This window comes from Hyaena hyaena, unplaced genomic scaffold (genome assembly GCF_003009895.1).
Source record: "Hyaena hyaena isolate Hyena2069 unplaced genomic scaffold, ASM300989v1 scaffold_652, whole genome shotgun sequence".
NCBI classification, from domain to species: domain Eukaryota; kingdom Metazoa; phylum Chordata; class Mammalia; order Carnivora; family Hyaenidae; genus Hyaena; species Hyaena hyaena.
Window position 1 is genome coordinate 278,405 of NW_024081284.1, and position 21,091 is coordinate 299,495.

At 47.3% G+C, this 21,091-nt stretch overlaps 1 protein-coding gene across 1 annotated transcript in view; it reads right to left on the minus strand.

The window, feature by feature from the left end:
- The window catches only part of DCDC2 (doublecortin domain containing 2), a 164,614-nt gene that overhangs the window by 82,116 nt on the left and 61,407 nt on the right, over positions 1-21,091 (minus strand). Inside the window, exon 7 of the mRNA XM_039216724.1 lies at positions 13,092-13,257. Coding sequence (XP_039072655.1) covers positions 13,092-13,257 — 166 coding nt within the window. The remainder of the gene's footprint in view (positions 1-13,091; positions 13,258-21,091) is intronic.

Below are 21,091 nucleotides of genomic sequence, written 5' to 3' on the forward strand. Positions count from 1 at the left end.
TCAAGAGACGGCCGCCTAACCGCTAAGCTGACCAAGGCACCAGGCACCCCAGTGAAGTACTTTGCTGAGATCTGTGAGTTGTTTTAGCAAGTTATCAAATGGTGAGAGGCGCGTTTCAAAACCCGACTCGGGACGACGCAGGACAGAGGGGAGAGTAACGTGGCAGCCGGCATCTGACGTGAGCGCTGTCTGGTGGGGTGGGGCCCGCACCCTCTGCAGCCTGGCACTGACTCTGGACACAACAGTAGGACACCCAGCTGGCGCTGGAAAAATGGTGTTGGGAAAGACACCGGGTATCTGGTGTCAGGAAAAAAATAAAAGACCTCAAGTTGGTGATGTTCTATTTCCCGAGCTGGCTGCTGGCTACACAGCTCTGCTCGCCTCGTCCAGATTCACCAAGGTGTGTACTTACGACCTGAGCGCTCTTCTCTATGTGTGTGTGAATACAAAGATTATGTTTAAAAGCATGTCCATGTCAGGGGTGCCTGGGTGGCTCAGGTGGTTAAGCGACCGACTTCGGCTCAGGTCATGATCACACGGTTCGTGGGTTCGAGCCCAGAGCCTGGAGCCTGTTTCAGATTCTGTATCTCCCTCTCTCTGCCCCTCCCCTGCTCATGCTCTGTCTCTCAAAAATAAATATTTTAAATTTTTAGAGAAGGATCTCCAAAAGTTAGTATATTTCTGCTGGTTAAAGTCTAAAAGAATAGAGTCCAAGAGAAAAATAAATAAAGCAGAGTGAGTGGCCTGAGCCTGTGTGTGGACAGGAGAGGGATTCATCAAGAGGCTGAGCACACAGCCTTTGTAAAATTTAGTTCCAGGGTGTGGGGGCACCACTTAAAGTTACGCTCCATCATTTAATGAGAGAAATTAGAAATGTAAATAATCTTTAGTCCAAAATGGCTTTTAAATCCTCTAATAATGGAAAAACCAATAGCCTGTAGAGAGCATTACACAAAGAATAATTTCACATTATAAATAGAGGAAAATTCATCAACTCTGGTTTTAATAGCCTCTGGGTTTTTTAGTGGCATCTTCTTGGGACTGTTATCAACCCTGAAAAATGCAGTGTATCTTTATTAAATTATAGCAAGATAAATTTTTCAGTTTTCCCCACACACAGCCATATACTGTACCTGAGCACTAATACTGACTTCTCAAGTCGAGTAAGCAGTCTCGTCTCCAACGTATGACTTCACATTGAATTTGAGTAACACGGCTCTCCTTCCCGGGCTATAGATGTGCTTTGCCTCACCAGGGTGCACGCCTATGCCACGCTGAAACATTTGATTAGCAAACGGATTCCATCAAGCTAACCCTGAGTAGGAAACCTCATCAACAACACCATGCCCAAGTTCAAATAAAAGCCAGGAAGGAAGGGAGGGAGGGAGGAAAGAAGGAAAGAAGGAAGGAAGAAATCCTACACTGTTCAGAAAGTCCAGGCGTTGTCTCACCCGGCTTCACAGAGAGTTAACTATGTGGGAGACGATGAGCTCGCAACGGTGAGTGGGGCGATGGTGAGGAGGATCCTGGCTCTGAAACGGTCCACGGGCCAGCGGAGAAGAAGGCCCCAAGGACAGAAGTTTCAGCCACGGCGCAACACTGGCGGGGCGGGCAGATTTTACAGAAGAGAAGGTTCCACAGGGAGACCTGGGGAGAACAGAGTTGATGGGAAACTGGGTGTTCCAGGCACACACGAAAATACAACCAAACTCTAAACAATCCTCCAGGGCCAGTGGAAGAGGAGAGTGGAAGAGAGGCCGTGCAGGTGGGAAGCCTCCAAAGGAACCTCCTCAGAAGAGTTCCTGCGTCTCTGGCAGAACTGTGAAGCGTCACCGAGGAGGGAGCTCAGGAGACCATCTAGAAGGCCGCAGTCGTCTGCGTGGAAAATAGGGGGCCTCACTCAGGAATGGTGAGGAAGGCCCGATTCAAGAGATTATGAGAAGGTGGGACCAATGTCAGTTGGTCCTGACTGGATACAGAGGGAGAGGAACACGGAAAAACCTAGGCAGACTCTAAAGTCAACAAGATTCAAATGATGGGAGGGGTGATGACGGGAAGGGCCTCAGAAAGGGACGGCAGCGTAGGAGGCTGACTAACGCCATCTTGGACGAATCGCCATGGTGACCACGCTGGGACCTGAAGCCTCCCCGACCCCCGACACATACATTCCTTCTGTCTAGCCACACCCTTGGGGCGCAATGTCCTCCGTCTACACTGGCGGTAGGACCACTGTGAGTCTCCAACATCTCCTCCAGGCAGCCCTCCTGTGTGCTCCAAGACGTCAAGGTTATCAAAGCAGGTCTCACTGGAGGTGGGGTCACGCAAGACACGCTTCTGTCCCTAAGTCCCCTGGATAAACCATTTCTCCTCAGACTGGATTTGTCAGCCTTTTCCTTCAGTCTTCATGCTCCTTGGGCTTCGGGGTGTGTTGACCTCCCTTCCCCGGAAAAGGTGGGGACCACTCCTGCCCTGAATTATCGCTGCAGACTGACTATATAACCCCCCCACACACACATAGATTACCCCAGGCTGGATGACACCCTAAGTCAGGGAATGCAGGGAAAACTAAGCAAATAAAGTTTGGATAACATTTTGTTTACCACATGTTGGGGGGGGGGGGGCTGTGGGGAAATCAAGGTACAAATTTCAGGTACAGAGGCGCCTGGGAGGCTCAGTCAATTAAGCATCTGACTCCTGATCTTGGCTCAGGTTGTAATCTCACGGTTTGGGAGTTCAAGCCCTGTGTCGGTCAGGCTCTGCGCTGACAGCAGGAAGCCTGGTTAGGATTCTCTCTCTCCTTCTCCCTCTGCCCCTCCTGCTCACCCTCTCTGTCTCTCACCCTCCCCCAAAATAAATAAATAAACTTTAAAAGAAAAAAAGAAACTTGAAGTCAAGCTGACCCTCGCAGAACACAGGTTTGAACTGTGTCGGGTCCACTTATACTCAGATTTTTGTTTTAGATAAATACTGTGCGGTACTGTATAAATATTTAGCTTCCTTATGATTCTCTTAATAACCCTTTCCTTTCTCAGGCTTACTTTATCATAGGAATACAGTATATAATGTGTATACAAAATACATATTGCTGGACTCTTCAGGTTATCCATAAGGGTTCGATCAATAGGCTACTGGCAAAGCTTTTAGAGTGTCCCAAGTTCTTGGATTTTCAACTGCAGCCCCAAGCCCCTCGTTGTTCAAGGGTCCACTGCAGGTAGAAATATGGGCCTTGACGTAAGAAGAGTGGTTGAGCCTGCAAACAATTTCCAGTGTCATGTCCATAAGGATGCTGTGGACAGTGTGTGAAGGACCTTTTAGTGAGGGATTGATGACAATGAAAATTAAAGCCTCGTAGTCACTGTTAAGAGAAGTCACAATTTTCAGCGTTGGAAGGGAGGAGGCAACAGCCTTCAGCATAAACAGTGATGTTCACTGTCACTATTACAATGATAAGAAAAGTACATGGGAACATCTGAGCTGGTCTGAGAAAGGATTTAAAAATAACATTGAAGATTAAACTATCAGGGATGGAAAAGCTCCCCTCCACCATCCAATAAACAAATTCCTGAACAATCCCTCCTCTTCCTTGTTCATCTTAAATGAAATCACTACTCTAATTTGGAAGATTAATTCATATTTAACTACTCTGGCTTTAAAATGCACTAGAGATTTAAATGCCAAACTCAGTCCTGCCTTTCCTTTTTTTTTTTTTTTTGCCCCCCTCAAATTCTATGTCCAGAACTTCCTCTCTCAAATAAATACCACCTCCCAACCTCAGTGATTAGATTCAGCCCCCCTCCCATTCTCAAAGCCACATCTTGCCTCTCTCTTACTGTGACGTAGATACTTCTGAGTCTCCAACCCTATTTTAAAGATTTTTTAAAATTTTTTTAATGTTTTATTTCTGAGAGAGAGCGAGCGAGCAAGAGAAAGAGCATGTGAGCAGGGGAGGGTCAGAGACAGAGGGAGACAGAGAATCTGAAGCAGCTCCAGGCTCCGAGCTGTCAGCACAGAGCCCGACGTGGGGCTTGAACCCACAAACCGTGAGATCATGACCTGAGCCCGTGAGATCATGACCTGAGCCGAAGTCGGACACTTAACTAAAGATTTTATTTTTAAGTAATCTCTACACCCAAAGTGGACCTTGAGCTCACAACCCTGAGATCAAGAGTCACTTGCTCCACTGACTGAGCTGGCCAGGCGCCCCCTCTCCAACCCCATGTTAACCTTCCTGAGCAGAAGGCCATGTTTTCCCCCATTATTACGCCTCTCCTCCAGGACATCACTCACCAATGCTGACTGCGTAACACCGCAGAGGAAGATTAACCCAGGAGCTCACTGGGGTGAAAGAGAATGAATGATGAATCTCATTTTTAGTTCTGTTTTTAATTTTATTAGAAAAAGTGATGTCGTCTGCCCAGCTGACCTTTTTCCTCTCTCCCCTCCTACCCTTCTCTAGCCCCAGTGACCTTCATCATGCTTCAAACACTCTAGCTTTGGGCGTCAGACTGGAGTAGCGACTGAGTCTCTGAAGGGAAAGGGAAGGAAGCAGGAAGGCAGCTTTCCAAGGGCAGCGTGAGTGAACTAGAGGTGCCTCCCGGCCCCCTGGCTCCTGGATTCCAAGTGCCCAACCCTTCACTTCTGACTCAGAGACCAGACCAAACGACACGTCTCCTTACACAGGTATTGCCTCTTTAGGCACTTGCTACACAAGTGCTTTCTCCTTCATTTTCAATGAACACTCCATCATTATATAAAATGCTAAATAACCATAATCATGCTTCTAAATGATAACCTTGGGGTGGCCCTGGGAATAAAGTCCAAGGAGAGTCGGATTGTTCTCGCAACTAAATTTCTAAAAGTCAAACAAAAAAACCTGCCTCATCAATGGAAAAACTGCTTTATATCCATCCAGCTACCAAAGAAACTTGATTCCTCTGTCCCTTCTGTCTGAGGCTTGCTGAGAAAATAAAAATCCCTAAAGGGTGAACCCGTCCATCTAAATAAAGGTTACCCAGTGCTGGACTAGTGAAATCTGGAACTCGGTTTTCGGTACCAAACCTTACCAGACTGAAAATGTAATAAATCTCCACCGTGCTAGGTCAGAAGGCACCCGAGGAAATCTGAAGACCGTCTATCGGCAATGGTGGTCATCGGTTCCTTTGTTTCTGTCCCGCATGGTCACACGTCTTGTCTCTCAGAGAAATGACAGCCACAGCACTCGGTCCAGAATTAGAGGGGAATTACTGAGAACCTCGGCCCTCATTCTGGTGATGAAGAAACCCAGCTGTTGTTCCCTTTTGCTGCTAATACATCCTTGGGCTAGTCTGCCATGGGAACGTTGAGCCGGATCCTTTCGGTAATTTTATAGTCAGAGAGGAACGGTCATTCACATTCAGACTGCAGCGTGTTCACTGCTTACGGAAAACAATTTCAGGATTTTCAACCCTCATCTCCTTCATATCCCTCATTAAGTACAGTTTGAATCAATTTTCTTGCTATTATTTTTCGGTGTTCAATTACTGAGCATAATGACTCTCTCTGTTTTCAATCTGAGATGTCCGTGTTTTTTCATCTCGTACCAGTGCTGGCCATACAGGTGAACGACGCCACACAGGGTCCCTTCTACGGAAGACATCGCACTGCTCTGCGTCGGGCTTCGCGCCTTCTGTTTGGTCTTAGCTTTGTATAAAATATACACAGAATCTCTCCAACGCACTTGGGCTCTAGACAACTACAAAGTCTGATGAAGGCCATTGCAATCACAGGAAAAACTCTAGACTGAGGGCAGAGGACCTTGGCTCACATGCTGTGACACCTTGGAACTAAATGTCATTTATTAAATGCCTTCTGGTTTGCCGCAGACTGGGGAATCCTGAACCTTTCTAATGGAAATGAGGGTTTCCATCTGCGAAAACCACCCATCCCTCAGCGTTTGCTCCGTAAGACAAGTAAGCTAATTAGTGGTATGAGTGCCATGCAGGTATCTGCTCTTCCCTACATCTTCCCATCCTCTTTCTGAACTTGCTCTTCAAGGGCCAAGGTCTCCCCTTCTCCTCTAAGCCCATGGGTTCCGCCCCCCTCCACCCAGGGGTCCTTCTCCATCACTCGGTTTTGGCGCTCACCCATCAACTGATGACTTCCAGAAGGACGTCTACACAAGTCTTTCCACTTCCAGCCGATCCATACACACCTCCACCAGCTGCCGGACAGGTCCCTTTACCTCAGCATGCACAGTCACTCTCTCCTCGTGTGCACCTTCCCCGAAAGTTAATGACCCAGCCATCCACTCAGGCCAATATGTTCCATGCCTCCTTGGGTCCCACTTAGCCTCTCACCCCTCCCACATGACCTCAGGTCACACTCATTCTGTCTCCTACATATTTCTCAAGGCTGTCCCCTCTGTCTACCATCAAAGACTGTCAAGTGCAACATTTTCCTGCTCCCGGTCCATGGCAGGCCTTCTAGAAGATTCCCATACCTCCACGAAGTCCTGCCCTCATCCTCTCAGCCCAACCCGGAAGTCTACTGCACCTCAATGAGCAGTTCCCATATACTTCCAGGCCTTTCCACCCCAAGTTTCTGACTCTGCCTGAGGCCTTTCTCTGGCCACAGAGGCTCATTCAGCCTGAGTGTGGACAGGCCAGAGCACCAGGGAGTTTATCCTCCAAGGACCACCGTCAACCAATGAAGGACAGGAATTGGCAGGCAGACATCACAGGGTCCTCACTCCCACACCGACAGTTCTGAGGTGTGTATCATACACTCTCTCCAGCACGACTGAGCCCCAATTGCCCACGGAGGAAGCTATTTAAGAGCCCCCTCCCCGCCCCCCGTAAGCCCTCCTTCTCCTGTAAGGCCTGCCTGTGCTTTCTGGAATCACCTCCCAAATGACCTGCTTGCACTCAAGTCCGTTTCTCAGATCCTCACCTGTCAAGCAACATTTTGAGGAGATAAGCAGAATCAAGGAACTACTGTGGATCTGCCGGGGCGCGGATGGGCCGAGGAGGAAAGAGGCCCGACACACGACAGAGGGCGGCCCCTACGTACAGAAGGGAGGCTGGCGAGCCAAACAAAGCCTGAAGCCAGGGGGGAATGGAGGTGGGGCACTCCCAACATCCTGCTCCTGAAGAGGATCCGGCAGTACGAGCACCCACTCCCAGGCCTCAGTGTCCCGCCCCCCAAACTTCATATTCTTCCTCAGACCCACGCCCAGGCAGTGGGATCCCCGCCCTCAACCTCTTTGGCCGACGTCAGAAACCCGACGGAGGGCAGCCCTGCATGCTCCGGGGGCAGGGTGGCCCAGGTCCCCGGCATTCTGAAACGAAAGGTCTAGCTCACCTTCCCACCAGACACGTCAGCGCACGCGGCAGGGAACGTGCACACGCGCAAGGGCAAGACACAACGTGCATTAGGTTGTACAGAGCTTTGTGGAGTAAAATCTTCCAAAGGTTTGGAAACATCTATGTAACTCAAGAGCTCACAAACTCTTCCTCGTGAAAACAAAGAAGTGTCTTCGCATTCCATCCCTGGGCTACGAAAAAAAAAAAAAAAAACAGCCCCCAAAAGAAGTTTCCTGCAGAGGCCTCAACCCTCTATCAGCTGTGAAAATATGCTTTCCTCAGAGGGATTCTCCATCTAGTGTACAAAGTGTGTAACGAAGCAGGAAATGAAGGGGCGCCTGGGTGGCTCAGTCGGTTGAGCATCCAACTTCAGCTCAGGTCATGACCTCGTGGTTCGTGAGTTTGAGCCCCACATCGGGCTCTGTGCTAATGGAGCCACATCGGACTCAGAGCCTCAGCCTGGAGCTGCTTTGGATTCTGTGTCTCCATCTCTCTGCCCCTCCCCTGCTTGTGTTGTCTTTCTCTCTCTCTCAAAAATACACATTAAAAAAAAAAAAAAAAGCAGGACATGAAAAGAATCTTTTTTAAAATTATTCTCCTCTTTTGGGGCACCTAGGTGGCTTAGTCGGTTGAGCATCCGACTTTCGCTTAGGTCATGATCTCGCGGTTCGTGGGTTCAAGACCCGCGTCGGGCTCTGTGCTGACTGCCAGCTCAGAGCCTGGAGCCTGTTTCAGTCTGTGACTCCCTCTCTCTCTGACCCTTCCCTGCTCACGCTGTCTCTCTCTCTCCTAGGAATAAATAAAACATTTAAAAAAAAAAAAAAAAAAAGATTCTCCTCTCAAAGACCAACATCTTACTGGTATTCAGCCAGACTTAAATCTTCCAGTCTCTCAGCACTAAGGTGAACAGCAAACTGTACATCCCTAAACTACATTTTATTAATAGGACTTGGGTCCTATAACGAAACTTCTAGAAATTACTAAAACCCCCTCTGTAGTAGAATTGTTGTACCATAGGTCAAGCCAACGAGGGCCGCTGAGATGTGGAGAAGCGCTTGTTTTACACACGTTTATTACAGGAGCACTGCATGTGGTAAACTTTGAGCCAATCCCATGTCCACACTGTCCGTAAGGGAAGTCACCGTCAACGTGGGAACGAAAAGCCTGCGTTTCCCGTCACAAGGGAGTGGACGGCACCAGACACCGAGCAATCCTGATTCTTACCACAGAATCTCAAACGAAACCAGCACCCTGTTTCAAGAACTCACCCTGGTTCCTTCTCACATGCGTTCCTCGAATGCACGATCCCCCGCAGAGGCTGAGGCTCGGGGGAGCTCATCTGGAAATGTCCTTCCTGTCCCTTCAAAGCCTCCTGTGACCGGGAGTCACATGCGAGCGCCCCAGCTGATTCATCAGCTCAAGTTCCAGTGCCTTGGATCTGACCGTGAGGACGGACTGCACGGACGCTTCGTGCTGGGGGAAGCGCAGCAAACCGTGTGCAGGTTGTAGCTGTTAGAAAACTCAAGGGCAGTCGCCCAGCAAGGTCATGACGTCACACAGCTCCCCCCGGCACCACACCTGCTCCCTAGCACCCATCAGGAGTCCACGTGGCAAATTCCTTAGGAACTATCACAGGACGATGCTGCAAACAAGCTGGGAGCTGCATCAAGAAGATTCTAGACTGTGTGTGTGTGTGGGCGTGTGTGTGTGTGTGCACGCACGCACACACACCTACACACACACACACGTGCAAACAGAAAGAGAATCAAACACTGTATGAAAGAAGCAAGTCTGGCTTTTGCTTACATTTGAAAATTCTGCTTTAAAGAAGTGTTTACAATTGTCAGCACCACATAAGTGAGAGCAACATGGACCAGGCTATTTTCTTGGCAGCCTGTCTGAGATTTCTAAGAAGCCCTAAATTCACTATACTTGCTGTGTCCCAATGGTTCTAAAGACAGTAATTTTTCTTCATGCAGACAATATTTAAAATATCAATGAATATAATCAATCCCCAAATACTATTTCAAAACAATCATCGTTACTGCTTTGCTCATGGTAGAAAGTGTAGCTAGTTAACAGGCTCTGAAACATTATCTCCAGGCACCACAAGTCAAGTGGAAAGCGGACGGAAAACACACTGGCCAGGGAAGCCAGTATTTAAATGTGGCACTAAAAATGCATTTCACACCCAACTTCATCAATCACCAACCAATCTTAGTTTGCATCTCGGCTACCAAAAGAAAATGGGATTTGTTTCCCTGAAGAAATATGTCACAGCTCTGCTTGAATTATTAAGCTTTACGATTATAGAAAGAAACAGAGTCAGAAAGGAAAAAAAAAAAACAGAGAAAGAAAAGTAAACGCAAAAGACATAAAATTAGAGCCAGATTGCCATCTACAGACAGACATCAGCACTGCTCGCTCACACAGCATCAGACACCAGAGCATCAGTAACCATCAACAGTAAAAGAAAGACAACATGTACGTTACCGTCTGAATCACAATAAAAATCAAAATAGCCTCCCAAGTCTGTTTTTTGGAAGTAACATGAGAACAGAATATGGGTAACAAACCCTGGATCAAAAATGTACACAATTTAACGTATGATAGGAGATGAACTGATCCTCACTCTAAAATGTAACGCTTTGAAAGAAAACTAAGTCAGTTATTTAATTCCAAATTTAAAATACTACTAAGTAGAAAAAAAAAAAAACTTTCATCTTTAACATCAAATTCTTGCTTGTATGTTTTATGTGATATTTGTATAAGTTACAAAATGATCACCATAAGTGTAGTTAACATCTGTCACCATACACAGTTACAAAAAAAAAAAAAAAAAGACTTTTTCTTGTAATGAGATCTTTTCATACCTACTCTCTCAGCAACTTTCAAATATGCACTATGGCATTAAATTCTTGCATTTTGTACTCACCTTGACTAACCACGGACCTTCATTTTGCTTACGGGGCCTCTTGCTTTTACTTTTCTAGAGAATAAGAGCCCCTTGAAATAGGACTATCCAAAGGCTTGGTTCTAATTACTAGAATAGACAGCATTAAAGCAAAAAGCCATTGCAATAGCAAATGAATAAGAAAGTTGACTTAAGGAATGGAAAAAGAGAGAGAGATTTAATATCATAACCTGGAAATTTTGATAGTCAAAGACATCTGGAGGGATATCTGATAGGGGGAAATAGCTCAATTTTCAAAACTACAGACTTAACACGAATATCTTTACGATTGTCAAGTGATGATTTAATCTAGTGAACCACACAAAATCTTTTCATTTTCCCTGGAAAAAATTGTTTTGGGAAGCCAAGATTCATTTTCCAGGTTATATGTTCTTTCTATCAAGATAAAAAGATACAAAATGCTTCATCTCAACTCTTAATGTACACTTATACGTACCTAAGACACTTAGATGGATCATATAGGTTTCTTATTGGGGACAAAAAAATCCACTCCCCAAAACTGTCACTTGAAAGACACCAGCCATTGTTCCACATAACAATGAGATCTAACAGTTAGAAACCTACAGTCCATGCGTTATAAAATGTCATAGGGGGCGCCTGGGTGGCTCAGTCGGTTAAGCATCCGACATCAGCTCAGGTCATGATCTCAGAGTTGGTGAGTTCAAGCCCCACATCGGGCTCTGTGCTGACAGCTCAGAGCCTGGATCCTGCTTTGGATTCTGTGTTTCCCTCTCACTCTACCCCTCCCTCCCTCCTTCTCTCTCTCAAAAGTAAGTAAACATTCAAAAAATAATAACAATAAAATAATAAAATGTCCTCAGAACATCAACACTTAAAATGGGTAGTTCTCTAAAACAACAGCCAGGCTCTCCAAACACGAGGGAAGAACACCGTAGGCTTCTACCTTTTCTTGGCGCTTTAAAAAAAAAATAACTCACTTCAACATTCAACGGTTTATATTCAACCACACACAGGTACAATTGTTGCTGGAAACCGCAAATTTCTACAAAAGCAAAAATACTGATCATTTAACTTTTTTTTCATATTTTATTTTATTTATTTTTGAGAGAGAGATAGAGACACCATGAGCAGGGGAGGGTCAGAGAGAGAGGGAGACAAAGACACTAAAGCAGCTCCAGGCTCTGAGCTGTCAGCACAGAGCACGACGCCGGGCTCGAAACCATGAACAGTAAGATCATAACCTGAGCTGAAGTCGGACGCTTAACCGACTGAGCCACCCAGGCGCCCCTGATCATTTAACTCTTTAATAAAGGTCACTTTCCAGCAAAAGAGGGAAGTGTTGACACAGCCTTGTGATTCCAGGTCTTTGCAGATGGGAAACAAGATAAAGGTTCCCTTTCCTGTTAGAAACAACTAAATCGAAAGTCTTTAAAATGGACATCTGTCGGGTCACCTGGGCGGCTCAGGTCATGATCTCATGGTGTGAGTTCAAGCCCCACATCGGGCTCTGTGCTGACCATGAGAAGCCTGCTTAGGATTCTCTCTCTGCTTCTCCCTGCTCACTTACAATCTGTCTCTCTTTCTCTCCGAATAAATAAAGTAGAAAAAAAAAAAAAAAACAGTCAGATGCTTAACTGACTGAGCTATCCAGGTGCCCCTAAAGCAAAATCTTAATATGAACCCACACTATGCAGATGGCTGCTGGGGTCCCCAAAAGTCAAGAGCCTTGACCGAGGTCCACAGCAGAACCATCACCAGAATCCAGGACTCCCATCCCCAGCTGGTCACTGAAACCTCTGAAGAGGTCAAGCCCCCTCCGTCCCCTCCCGTCTGTCACTGGCTCAGTCACGCAGCCCATTCCGCTAGTCCCCCGCTGCTTCCTGAGGACTCTTCCACCACCTGCGGCACGTGCTCTGAACCCCTACACGTCCCTGTGTCCTCTCAGCCGTGGGACCCGCGTCAGCTGGAATTCTAACATGACTCTTCACGTCAACCTCGAAATAAGCTGACGCTCCCAGCCGGCCATGAACCCCAAACCACGGCCCATCCCCCCGTCTTCCTGGGTGCCCGGCCTGACCCCCTGCAGTGTGAGGGTGGATCCCGGGGTGAGAGGGGAGCAGACCTTCCGCCTGGCCACCCCGCCACGCCCGCGGGCTTGCCCCGCCAACACGACGCCTGGAATGAGACCACAAAGAGCCATCTTCCCAAAAACCACCGTGAAAGTTCACCATTGTGATTGCACAAATCTCGCATGGATGAACATTTTTTTTTAATTATTTTATGGCATCTCTCACCTGCTAATGCAAGATACAGAACCAATTTGGGCACATACTGTCTACGGGTGAAGTTCTGTAGTGTCCTCTTAGATATCAGCAAAATTAGTTAAACATCTTTTTGGAGAAAGGGATCTGTGAGTAACAGTAACTCATGATCGATGTGGACGAGAGTTGTAGACACACAAGAGAGAGAGACCAATGTCAATAGTAGTTGGTAAAAATGTCAACCAAACTTTCAACAGAAGAAAAGGATGACAAAGTTTACCTTTTTCTTTGATACAAGTCCGCCACAGAAATATTTTACCTCAAAACCTGTATCCTTGTACACAACCTCTAATTATAAACAGAAATTTAGCAGGAAAAACAGAAGAGTCTTTTGTACACAGAAATTCATTTTCGGAAAACCCTCCCGCATGGCGGTCAGAGGTATCTTCTGTGGGTCCAGAGAAGCAAACGGAACCATTTAAGAATTAAAATCGTATCACAGCCTTAAGAGGAGAATCAATGAAAACAGTGTCATAATAGCAAGGATAAACTTACCACTGTTTGGAATTATCTGTGATGAACTCTTTAACTTCACATTTTGTTTCCCTTTTTTGGGTTTTTCCAAATTCGCTTCTTCTTTTTTCCCTTTCCTCTTCGGGGGCTGCGTTGGGGATGTGTTGTCACTGGACCCAACTGTTGACTTGGACTGACGATCATTTCCCTAAGTGGCAAAAGATTAGACCCTTACCATTGGCTAATGAAATCCCAAAGCAAATCCTAGTCCATTCAAGTCACCCGCCAGTGGTAATAAACAGGGCGCGAGATGAATGCATTCTGCTGACTCCCCAGTCTCCGTCCTAACATCCACGTTTACTTTTCCTAGTGCCAGAGGAAGGGTCTGACAGAGGCAGAAAAATTAAAATAATAGCTAAAAAGTGCTGAATATGTAATAGGTACCAGACACTCCATAAAATTATTTCAGCCTTCACAACCCTGGGAGACAGGCGCTGTTTCGCCCCATTGCAGAGAGGAAGAAATGGGGTCATGGAAGCCAGCAAGCCGCTGCCTTACCGTCCTCTGGTTCTGTGCCTTCTGGAAGAATCAGCAACTACCTATTGGCTGAGGAATCACGACAGCCCTCGGCTCGAACAGCCAGTCTAGAAATACCTCCTAAACCAGCGGTCACCGTGAACACGCAGGTGCCGTCATCCAAGGAGACGCACGCTGTGCTTGTAAAAATCCTCAAATCCCTACTCGTTCGCCAGTGACTGCCGCGCTCCCTGGGGATCACGAATCCAGAGTGCCCCGAACACAAGCGACCTAAGACCACACCCCGGCAAGGCAGCCACCAAGTATCACACATTTGGCAGCGCCTCTGGAGATGAAGACCTTGCATGTGCAAAGCAGGCTCCTTACCACGAAGGTGAGGCTGGGTTTCAAGGGCTCCCGTCACTGACCTAAAAACAGCTCCTGGCGGGGGGGGGGGGGGGGGGGGGGGGGGGGGGGGGGGGGGGGGGGGGGGGGGGGGGGGTCACATAACCACCACAGGAGTGGCTACCACAAGCAGCCACCAAACAGTTTTGTTCACACTCAGCCACTGCGTGGCCATTGCTACAGCAAGAAACTGCCTCCTGACAAGCCCACCTTGGTTTCTTGGATGCTCGGATGCTAAACCCACCTGCGTGCATAAGGTGCGAGGCTCCGCAGGTATAGAAAGAATGAAAGGTTTAGAGAGCAGAGTACCTGGCTCAGAGCCACTGCTCAGCCACTAACCACCTACGGGACCCTGGGCTGACCAGCTCATACCTTCTTTGACCCTGTTTCCTCAGCAGTGGAGAGGGACCGACGTGCCTGCCTTCGGGTCCATCACGAGAAGGAAATGGTAACATTTATAAAATAACTAGCGCAGTGCTTATCAGGCAGTATTTATTCAGGAAGGATCAGAGTATCTCCTCCAAGAGCAGTGTTAATATCTTTTTCTTAAAAATCATATCAAACTCACACCATATTGGGTAAATTTTTATGCAACATCTGCACCACACTAGGATCTGAAAATAAATGTAGTAATATTAAATAAACAAATCTGCCTAGAAACCTATTATAACTGCTCATTTTCAACATTTATATATTCAGCCATCCAGAAGCGTTTAAATGGTTTTAGCCATCACCCAATTAAGAATAGAAAAATTCACAGCCTTACAAATGAAGTTATTTATGCTATTTTGTCGTAGCCTACAAGAAAATGAATTATGCATAGATTTATTAACAGTATGAAAACTTGTCCAAATCCATAACACTCCTTTGCATAATTTAATTTTCCATTCCAGCTGCAATTTAAACATAGGTTTCCATTTAATTATTGCACTAACTGCAACCAGAGTATTTGGTTTTTTCTTCCCTCTTCTCCAATGATTCCTTCTCACAAGGCCAGAGGCTGCCTGGCAGAAGAGACAGCTAACATGAATGCAGTGGAAATTCCAAAACCACCAGCCAGGTCTCATATCCCCACCTACGTTCAGTCGAGTCTATTCATCCCAAGATTTTAAAACTTTAAAAGCCTCGGATGAGCAGAGTGAACCTTCTAGCAAGCCTGCTGGAATGTTCAGAGACACCGCTAAACTTATGAGGATTAAGATGAAACTGAGTGTAGAAGAACTCTCTGGGTCTTGGCAGTATGGCCTTCTACATCTGTCTGGGAGAAGTCATTTTCACAAAGGGGGTATAATGAGGGAAGCCCCATTTTGGAGTGCCTGGGATTCACAGGATTTTAAAAACCAGCTCTCGGGGCGCCTGGGTAGCTCAGTTGGTTAAGCGTCCGACTTCGGATCAGGTCATGATCTCACGACTTGTGGGTTCGAGCCCCGCATCGGGCTCTGTGCTGACAGCTCAGAGCATGTTTCAGATTCTGTGTCTCCCTCTCTCTCTGACCCTCCCCTGCTCACGCTGTATCTCTCTCACTCTTTCAGAAATAAATAAAAAACATTTAAAAAATAAAAATAAATAAAAACCAGCTCTCTTGTTAACTGTACAGGAAGTTCTGATTTACATTTCTGAGAAGGACACTCAAAAGGATGATTTTGGAACATCAAGAAAGACTGGTGGGGGGCGCCTGGGTGGCTCAGTCAGTTAAGCGTCTGACTTCGGCTCAGGTCTGATCTCACCTTTGTGAGTTCCAGTCCCAGGTCAGGCTCTGTGCTGACAGTTCAGAGCCTGAAGCCCACTTCAGATTCTGTGTCTTCCTCTTTCTCTGACCCTCCCACCTCACACTCCGTGTGTGTGTGTCTCTCTCTCAAAAATAAACATTAAAGAAAATTTTTAGAAAAAGAAAAAAGAAAGACTGGTGAATTCCAACAATATAAGGCATGCCTTTGGTAACTGACACCCACGTATCCAATTATTGAATACTGACTGATCACCAGGCACTTGGTAAGAACTAAACTAAACTGGAATAAAGGGAAGAATTTGTTTTGTAAAGAGAAGACTAGAAACAATTTAAATACCTGTCTTTAAAAGGAAAGAAAGAAAGAAAGAAAGAAAGAAAGAAAGAAAGAAAGAAAGAAAGAAAGAAAGAAAGAAAGAAAAAATGTTAATTCATCTAAAGTGTTAACAATGTGGGGGCGCCTCACTGGTTCAGTCCGGAGGGCAAGCAACTCTTGATCTTAGGGTTGTGAGTTCAAGTCCCACGCTGGGTGTAGAGATTACTTAAAAATAAAATAAAATCTTTAAAAATAAAATAAATAATAAAATGCTAATGATATGAAATGAATATATAATAATGACACACAAAAATAAAAATTATGCAAATTATGTAGATTCATACTTATTCACAAGTATATAAATTGTAGGTGATGTATAAATAAAATTAAAGAGGGCAAGAGGGTAAAGAAATGGAAAGAGGGATTCTCCTTTCTTTTTTTGAGACCCACACGTGACTTATAACGTGGATACACAAATAGAGAGTTGTGGCTATTTGGGGGGCTTCGGTAACAGGGGAGTTGTGGGATCTCTTACAGAGAAAACGGTAGTGCTGAGTACTTCTTACACGCTAAGTACCCACTTGTCACGAACATGGTATTATTGTCACCATTTTACAGATAAAGGGGGTTAACTCTCTCAAGGTTGCCCAGGTCTGATTTTCCCACCACACGGAAGCCTCCTGATGCCAAGGCACTACGGGTATTTGTAAAAAGGCATGATGCTCTGACACGGCCACCTGGAAGTGACAAATTGGGTGTTTACACCTGACAGTAAGGCGTGGATTTTACAGCGTGTCCCATGCAAACGCTGGATGCCCTGCGGTACCTGGACCCGGCCCAGCCTCTCGCCCACACACGCCAGCCCATCTGACGGGAAGGGCAGTCCTCTGCCTCGGATAAACAAAAACACTTGACAAGAACCATCCATCTGCCCTCACTCTTCTGAAACCGGATTTTTAAAAATAGTTCCCTAGGCTCTTTCCATCAAGAGCCACTCACTCGGGCTTCCATCATGACCACGGGAAACGCATTCCCAGCCCCCGTGATCAGCTGCCAAAGGCACAGAGGCCTTAAGGTGCCAAGTTTCAGGTATTTTTGTGAGGGAGCCTCACCGCAGAGCCCCTGCCACGGGTGACTTTCAGGGACGCACCCCAGAGGGAGACTTCTAGGCAGGTAAGGAGACCCAGACTCAGGCTGGCGCTTCTCTCACTTGTGAATCTAGTTGACGGCAAGTGTGCAAAAAAGCCCTTGTATCCACCCTGGACTCAGTTTCCCAAAAGGCAAAATGGAGCTTTGGGGGCATCTGGAATTTATCTTGCTTCACGGTGACTCTGTGATACACGGATAATCGTGTTAGTTGTGTGTTTTTTTTTTTTTTTTTTTACCAGACCTTTAGCAATTATATTATTTGAACCTGTAAACTACTCATCACAAGATACATCAGCGACAAGGTAGTAACAAGAACTTTCCGTCTCTGGTTTTAGCTTTCAAATCTCTGAGTTCGCACATCTGCCACTAGGGGCCGCCCTGACCCTACGCGGTGCGTCCCGGCTGCTACACCGCAGCTCGGCCGTTTGACGGGGTGGGTTTTCACGGAGAATAGAATTTATCACAATTCACTCATATTTTCCTTTTGTTTTCAAGGCTAGAACTGCGTGTTAAAATTACTTTCCATGGGCTCATGTCTGATTCTCCCAGAACTAGGAGTCTGTGGAAGGAATGGCTTTCTGTCCTGCTCTGCCCGGGGCGTTCCTTAGCTGTTCCAGAAGGGTCTACATGAGCCCAGGAGCCCTCATCACCCGCACTCTCTACCGCAAGGGTAGATGCTGGTGTCCTAGGCACTTACACACCAGCAGGGGTCCCCTGTGCAGACTCTAGCAGCTTCCCCCCCCACCACCTTTTATATTTTTACTAAATTCGATCAAGGCCCCCACCCCCACCCCCCTTCAATAGAGCAACTCCTAGAAAGCCTGGTGAGAAATGAATTAATAAAAAACCCAGTTCTGCATCACCTTTGATTTGTATCGCAAATTAGAGGGTGCAGACTTGGCAGTGGTTCCCAAAGTCCTGAGCTGGGTCCCCCCCTAAGCCCCTTCCCGCCCACCTCACTCGGGGCCAAGCAGTTAATGATCTTAAAAACATGCACAGTCTCCAGGGACCCAATTAATTAAAGGACAGGAATAAATGAATCCTTCTGTTAAAAACCAAGTTCGTGACTTTGGGATCACTGACCACAGATGGTCTCGTCATGCAGCTCGCCGCCGTCACTCGCTCGCCGGGTAACAGGTTCGGGGCAAACTGGCAGGCACATTAGGGCTCTGCTCAGAGAGAAGCTCCTAGAAGAGCTGCCCTGACCGCCCAGAGATACCGCACCCCTCGCTCGCCCGCCCCATTCCTTGATGTTTTTTTCCTCCAGCTCACCCTGATTAATATCAAATGCCCTGTGTCTTGTTTCTCTTCCTCCTCCTCTAGAAGGTAAGCTCCATACACTTGGTGTTTTCTCCGGAGCCTCTAGCTTCCTCTCCGCACGAGCACTAACACCACACCCAGGACACAACGGGCACTTGAGGGATGCCTGTCGGATGAATGCATCACTCAGTGACAGCAGCTACCACATACTCAAGGACGAATGGTCACAGGTGTCCATCTCCCCTGCAGCCACCTGCCCAGGTCACCTGCAGCGCATGCCCGGGTCCAGCCACCCCACAGCCCCCTGCCTCTGTTCTTCCCCAACCCGCTTCTCGGCAGACACCGCACGCAGAGTGACTTCTCAGGTCAGTCAAACATGGGGCACCTGGGCGGCTCAGTCGGTTAAGCATCTGACTTTTTTTTTTTAATATTTTTATTTATTTCTAGGAGAGAGAGAGAGACAGCGTGAGCAGGGGAGGATCAGAGAGAGGGGGAGACACAGACTCTGAAACAGGCTCCAGGCTCTGAGCTGGCAGTCAGCGCAGAGCCCGACACGGGGCTCGAACCCACGAACCGCGAGATCATAACCTAAGCGAAAGTCAGACGCTTAACCGACTAAGCCACCCCAGCGCCCCAAGCATCTGACTCTTGATCTCGGCTCCGGTCATGATCTCACGGTTCTTGAGACCAAGGCCCATGTCGAGCTCTGCGCTGCCAGCGTGGAGCCTGCTTGGGACCCTCTCTCCGACCTCCCCTACTCTCTCTCCAACTCAAAGTAAAAATAAACATAAAAGTCAAGCAATATCAGTCTCTTCTAACCCTCAGATGGTATCCCATCAAGGAATAAAATCCAAACTCCCATCATGGTCTGTATGACCCGACTGTACGCACCTCTGCAATTTCATCCCGGACCACTCTGGCCTTCGTCCTGCCCTCCTCACACGCCAGCATGCCAGGCTTTCCAGCAAGGCCTTCGTGACTGTTTCCTCTGCCACCGAGGCTCTTCCCTCCCCTGCCCCGCCTTTAGGACTGGCTCCCTTACGTCATTAAGGTCTCAGAGAATTTTATATCACTTAGCGCCCTGCTACATTCTCTCTTCCTCACAGTGCGTATCACCATCTGAAAATGTCTATCTGTTCAGAGGTTGACAGTCCGCCTACCCCATTCTCCTGCCTCCCTACACACACAAGCACTGGAACGAAAGTTCTGTGACGTCTGAAACCATGTCTGTTCACGGCTACAGGGCAGTAGCTCCTGGCACGGAAGTGCTCAATGCATAGGTGTTGAATGGAGACCCGAATGAGCAGATGCATGGGCGGAGGGGCCGATTCCGGAGCGCTGTGGAAAGACGCAAGCTCTCCCGTCATTTTTCTAAGTCAGAGCGTGGAAATGCAATTTCGAGTCTGCTTTCTAGGAGATCGAAGAGTGTCATGATGGGGAGCTTTTGTCTAGAGGCCACGTCCCTGGAGAAGACCTGTCCTGACACCCCCGTCTAACCAGGTTCGCCTTCTAGAGTCTCCCGTGCTGCCCTGGCTCCCTTCTCACCCCACGCTTTCCACTGAAACGCCTCCACCTCAGTAACCATCGCATGAATCGCAAAACCCTCAAAGGCATAGCCTCCCGTTGAACTTCCTTCATGTCCTCTGAAGAACGCACACTGGCCTCCCTGCCTCGTATTTACCAGCCTCACTGCACTAGCTCTCAGCTCCAGCGAAGCAGCTCCCTTCCCAGCCATGTTCTCTGCCTCAACCAGACTGTAAGTTTCCGAAGGGCAAAACGTCGTCGTAAACAGTGTAAGAGCCTCTGCTAACGAATGCGTGATCTTTGTCTGTTGTTATGCTGAGTTCAGCGCACACAAGGACTTCTTTTTCCAAAGAATCACGCACAACATCCAGAAGCGGGGTGGGGGGCGGGGAGATGCCTAAGCCACCCCCGGGAGACAGCGTCAGTGCCAGCAGGAGCTTACCCCACAAAAACCAACAGAGGAATTCTGCGTAGTTAAGTTGGGGGGAATGTTCAGACAGGGGGACATATGTCAGGTCCATTCTGATCACAGCTGGTCAGGCAATTCGATCAAAAGAGCAGAAAGAGAAGCCTCAGCCAGAAAAAGCTGTCCCAACAGCACTCCGGCTGGGAGAAAGTCACCCCCCCTCCCCTCACCCCACTCTCCCCCCCCCACCCCCCACCCCCCCGCCGTGAGGAGGTCCCCAGGCTACGAGGTTAGGACTGAAGAAATGCTTGTCATAGTCCCCCAGGAGAACCATTCAAGGGACATTTGCCGCATTAACAAATAGACGAATGATGGATCGGGGAAACTTTAGAGTGCTTCTCAGTCTTTTAAAGGAATATAACTCAGGAATATCTTTTTTTTTTTTTTTTAACAAAGACTTCCTCTTTAGTCTTTGTCAGAGAGAGAAAATCAGACTGAGCAGGACCACTAATGTGACCTAATATAGCATTTCTTCTTTTGGGGGTTTTAATTTTTACTTTTTTTTAATGTTTACTTATTTTTGAGAAAGAGACAGAGCATGAATATGAGGAGGGGCAGAGAGAGAGGTGGGGGGGAAGAGAGAATCCCAAGCAGGCTCCATGCAGGCAGAGCAGAGCCCAATGCAGGGCTCGAACTCAAAAACTACAAGATCACACAACCTGAGCCAAAGTCAGACAATT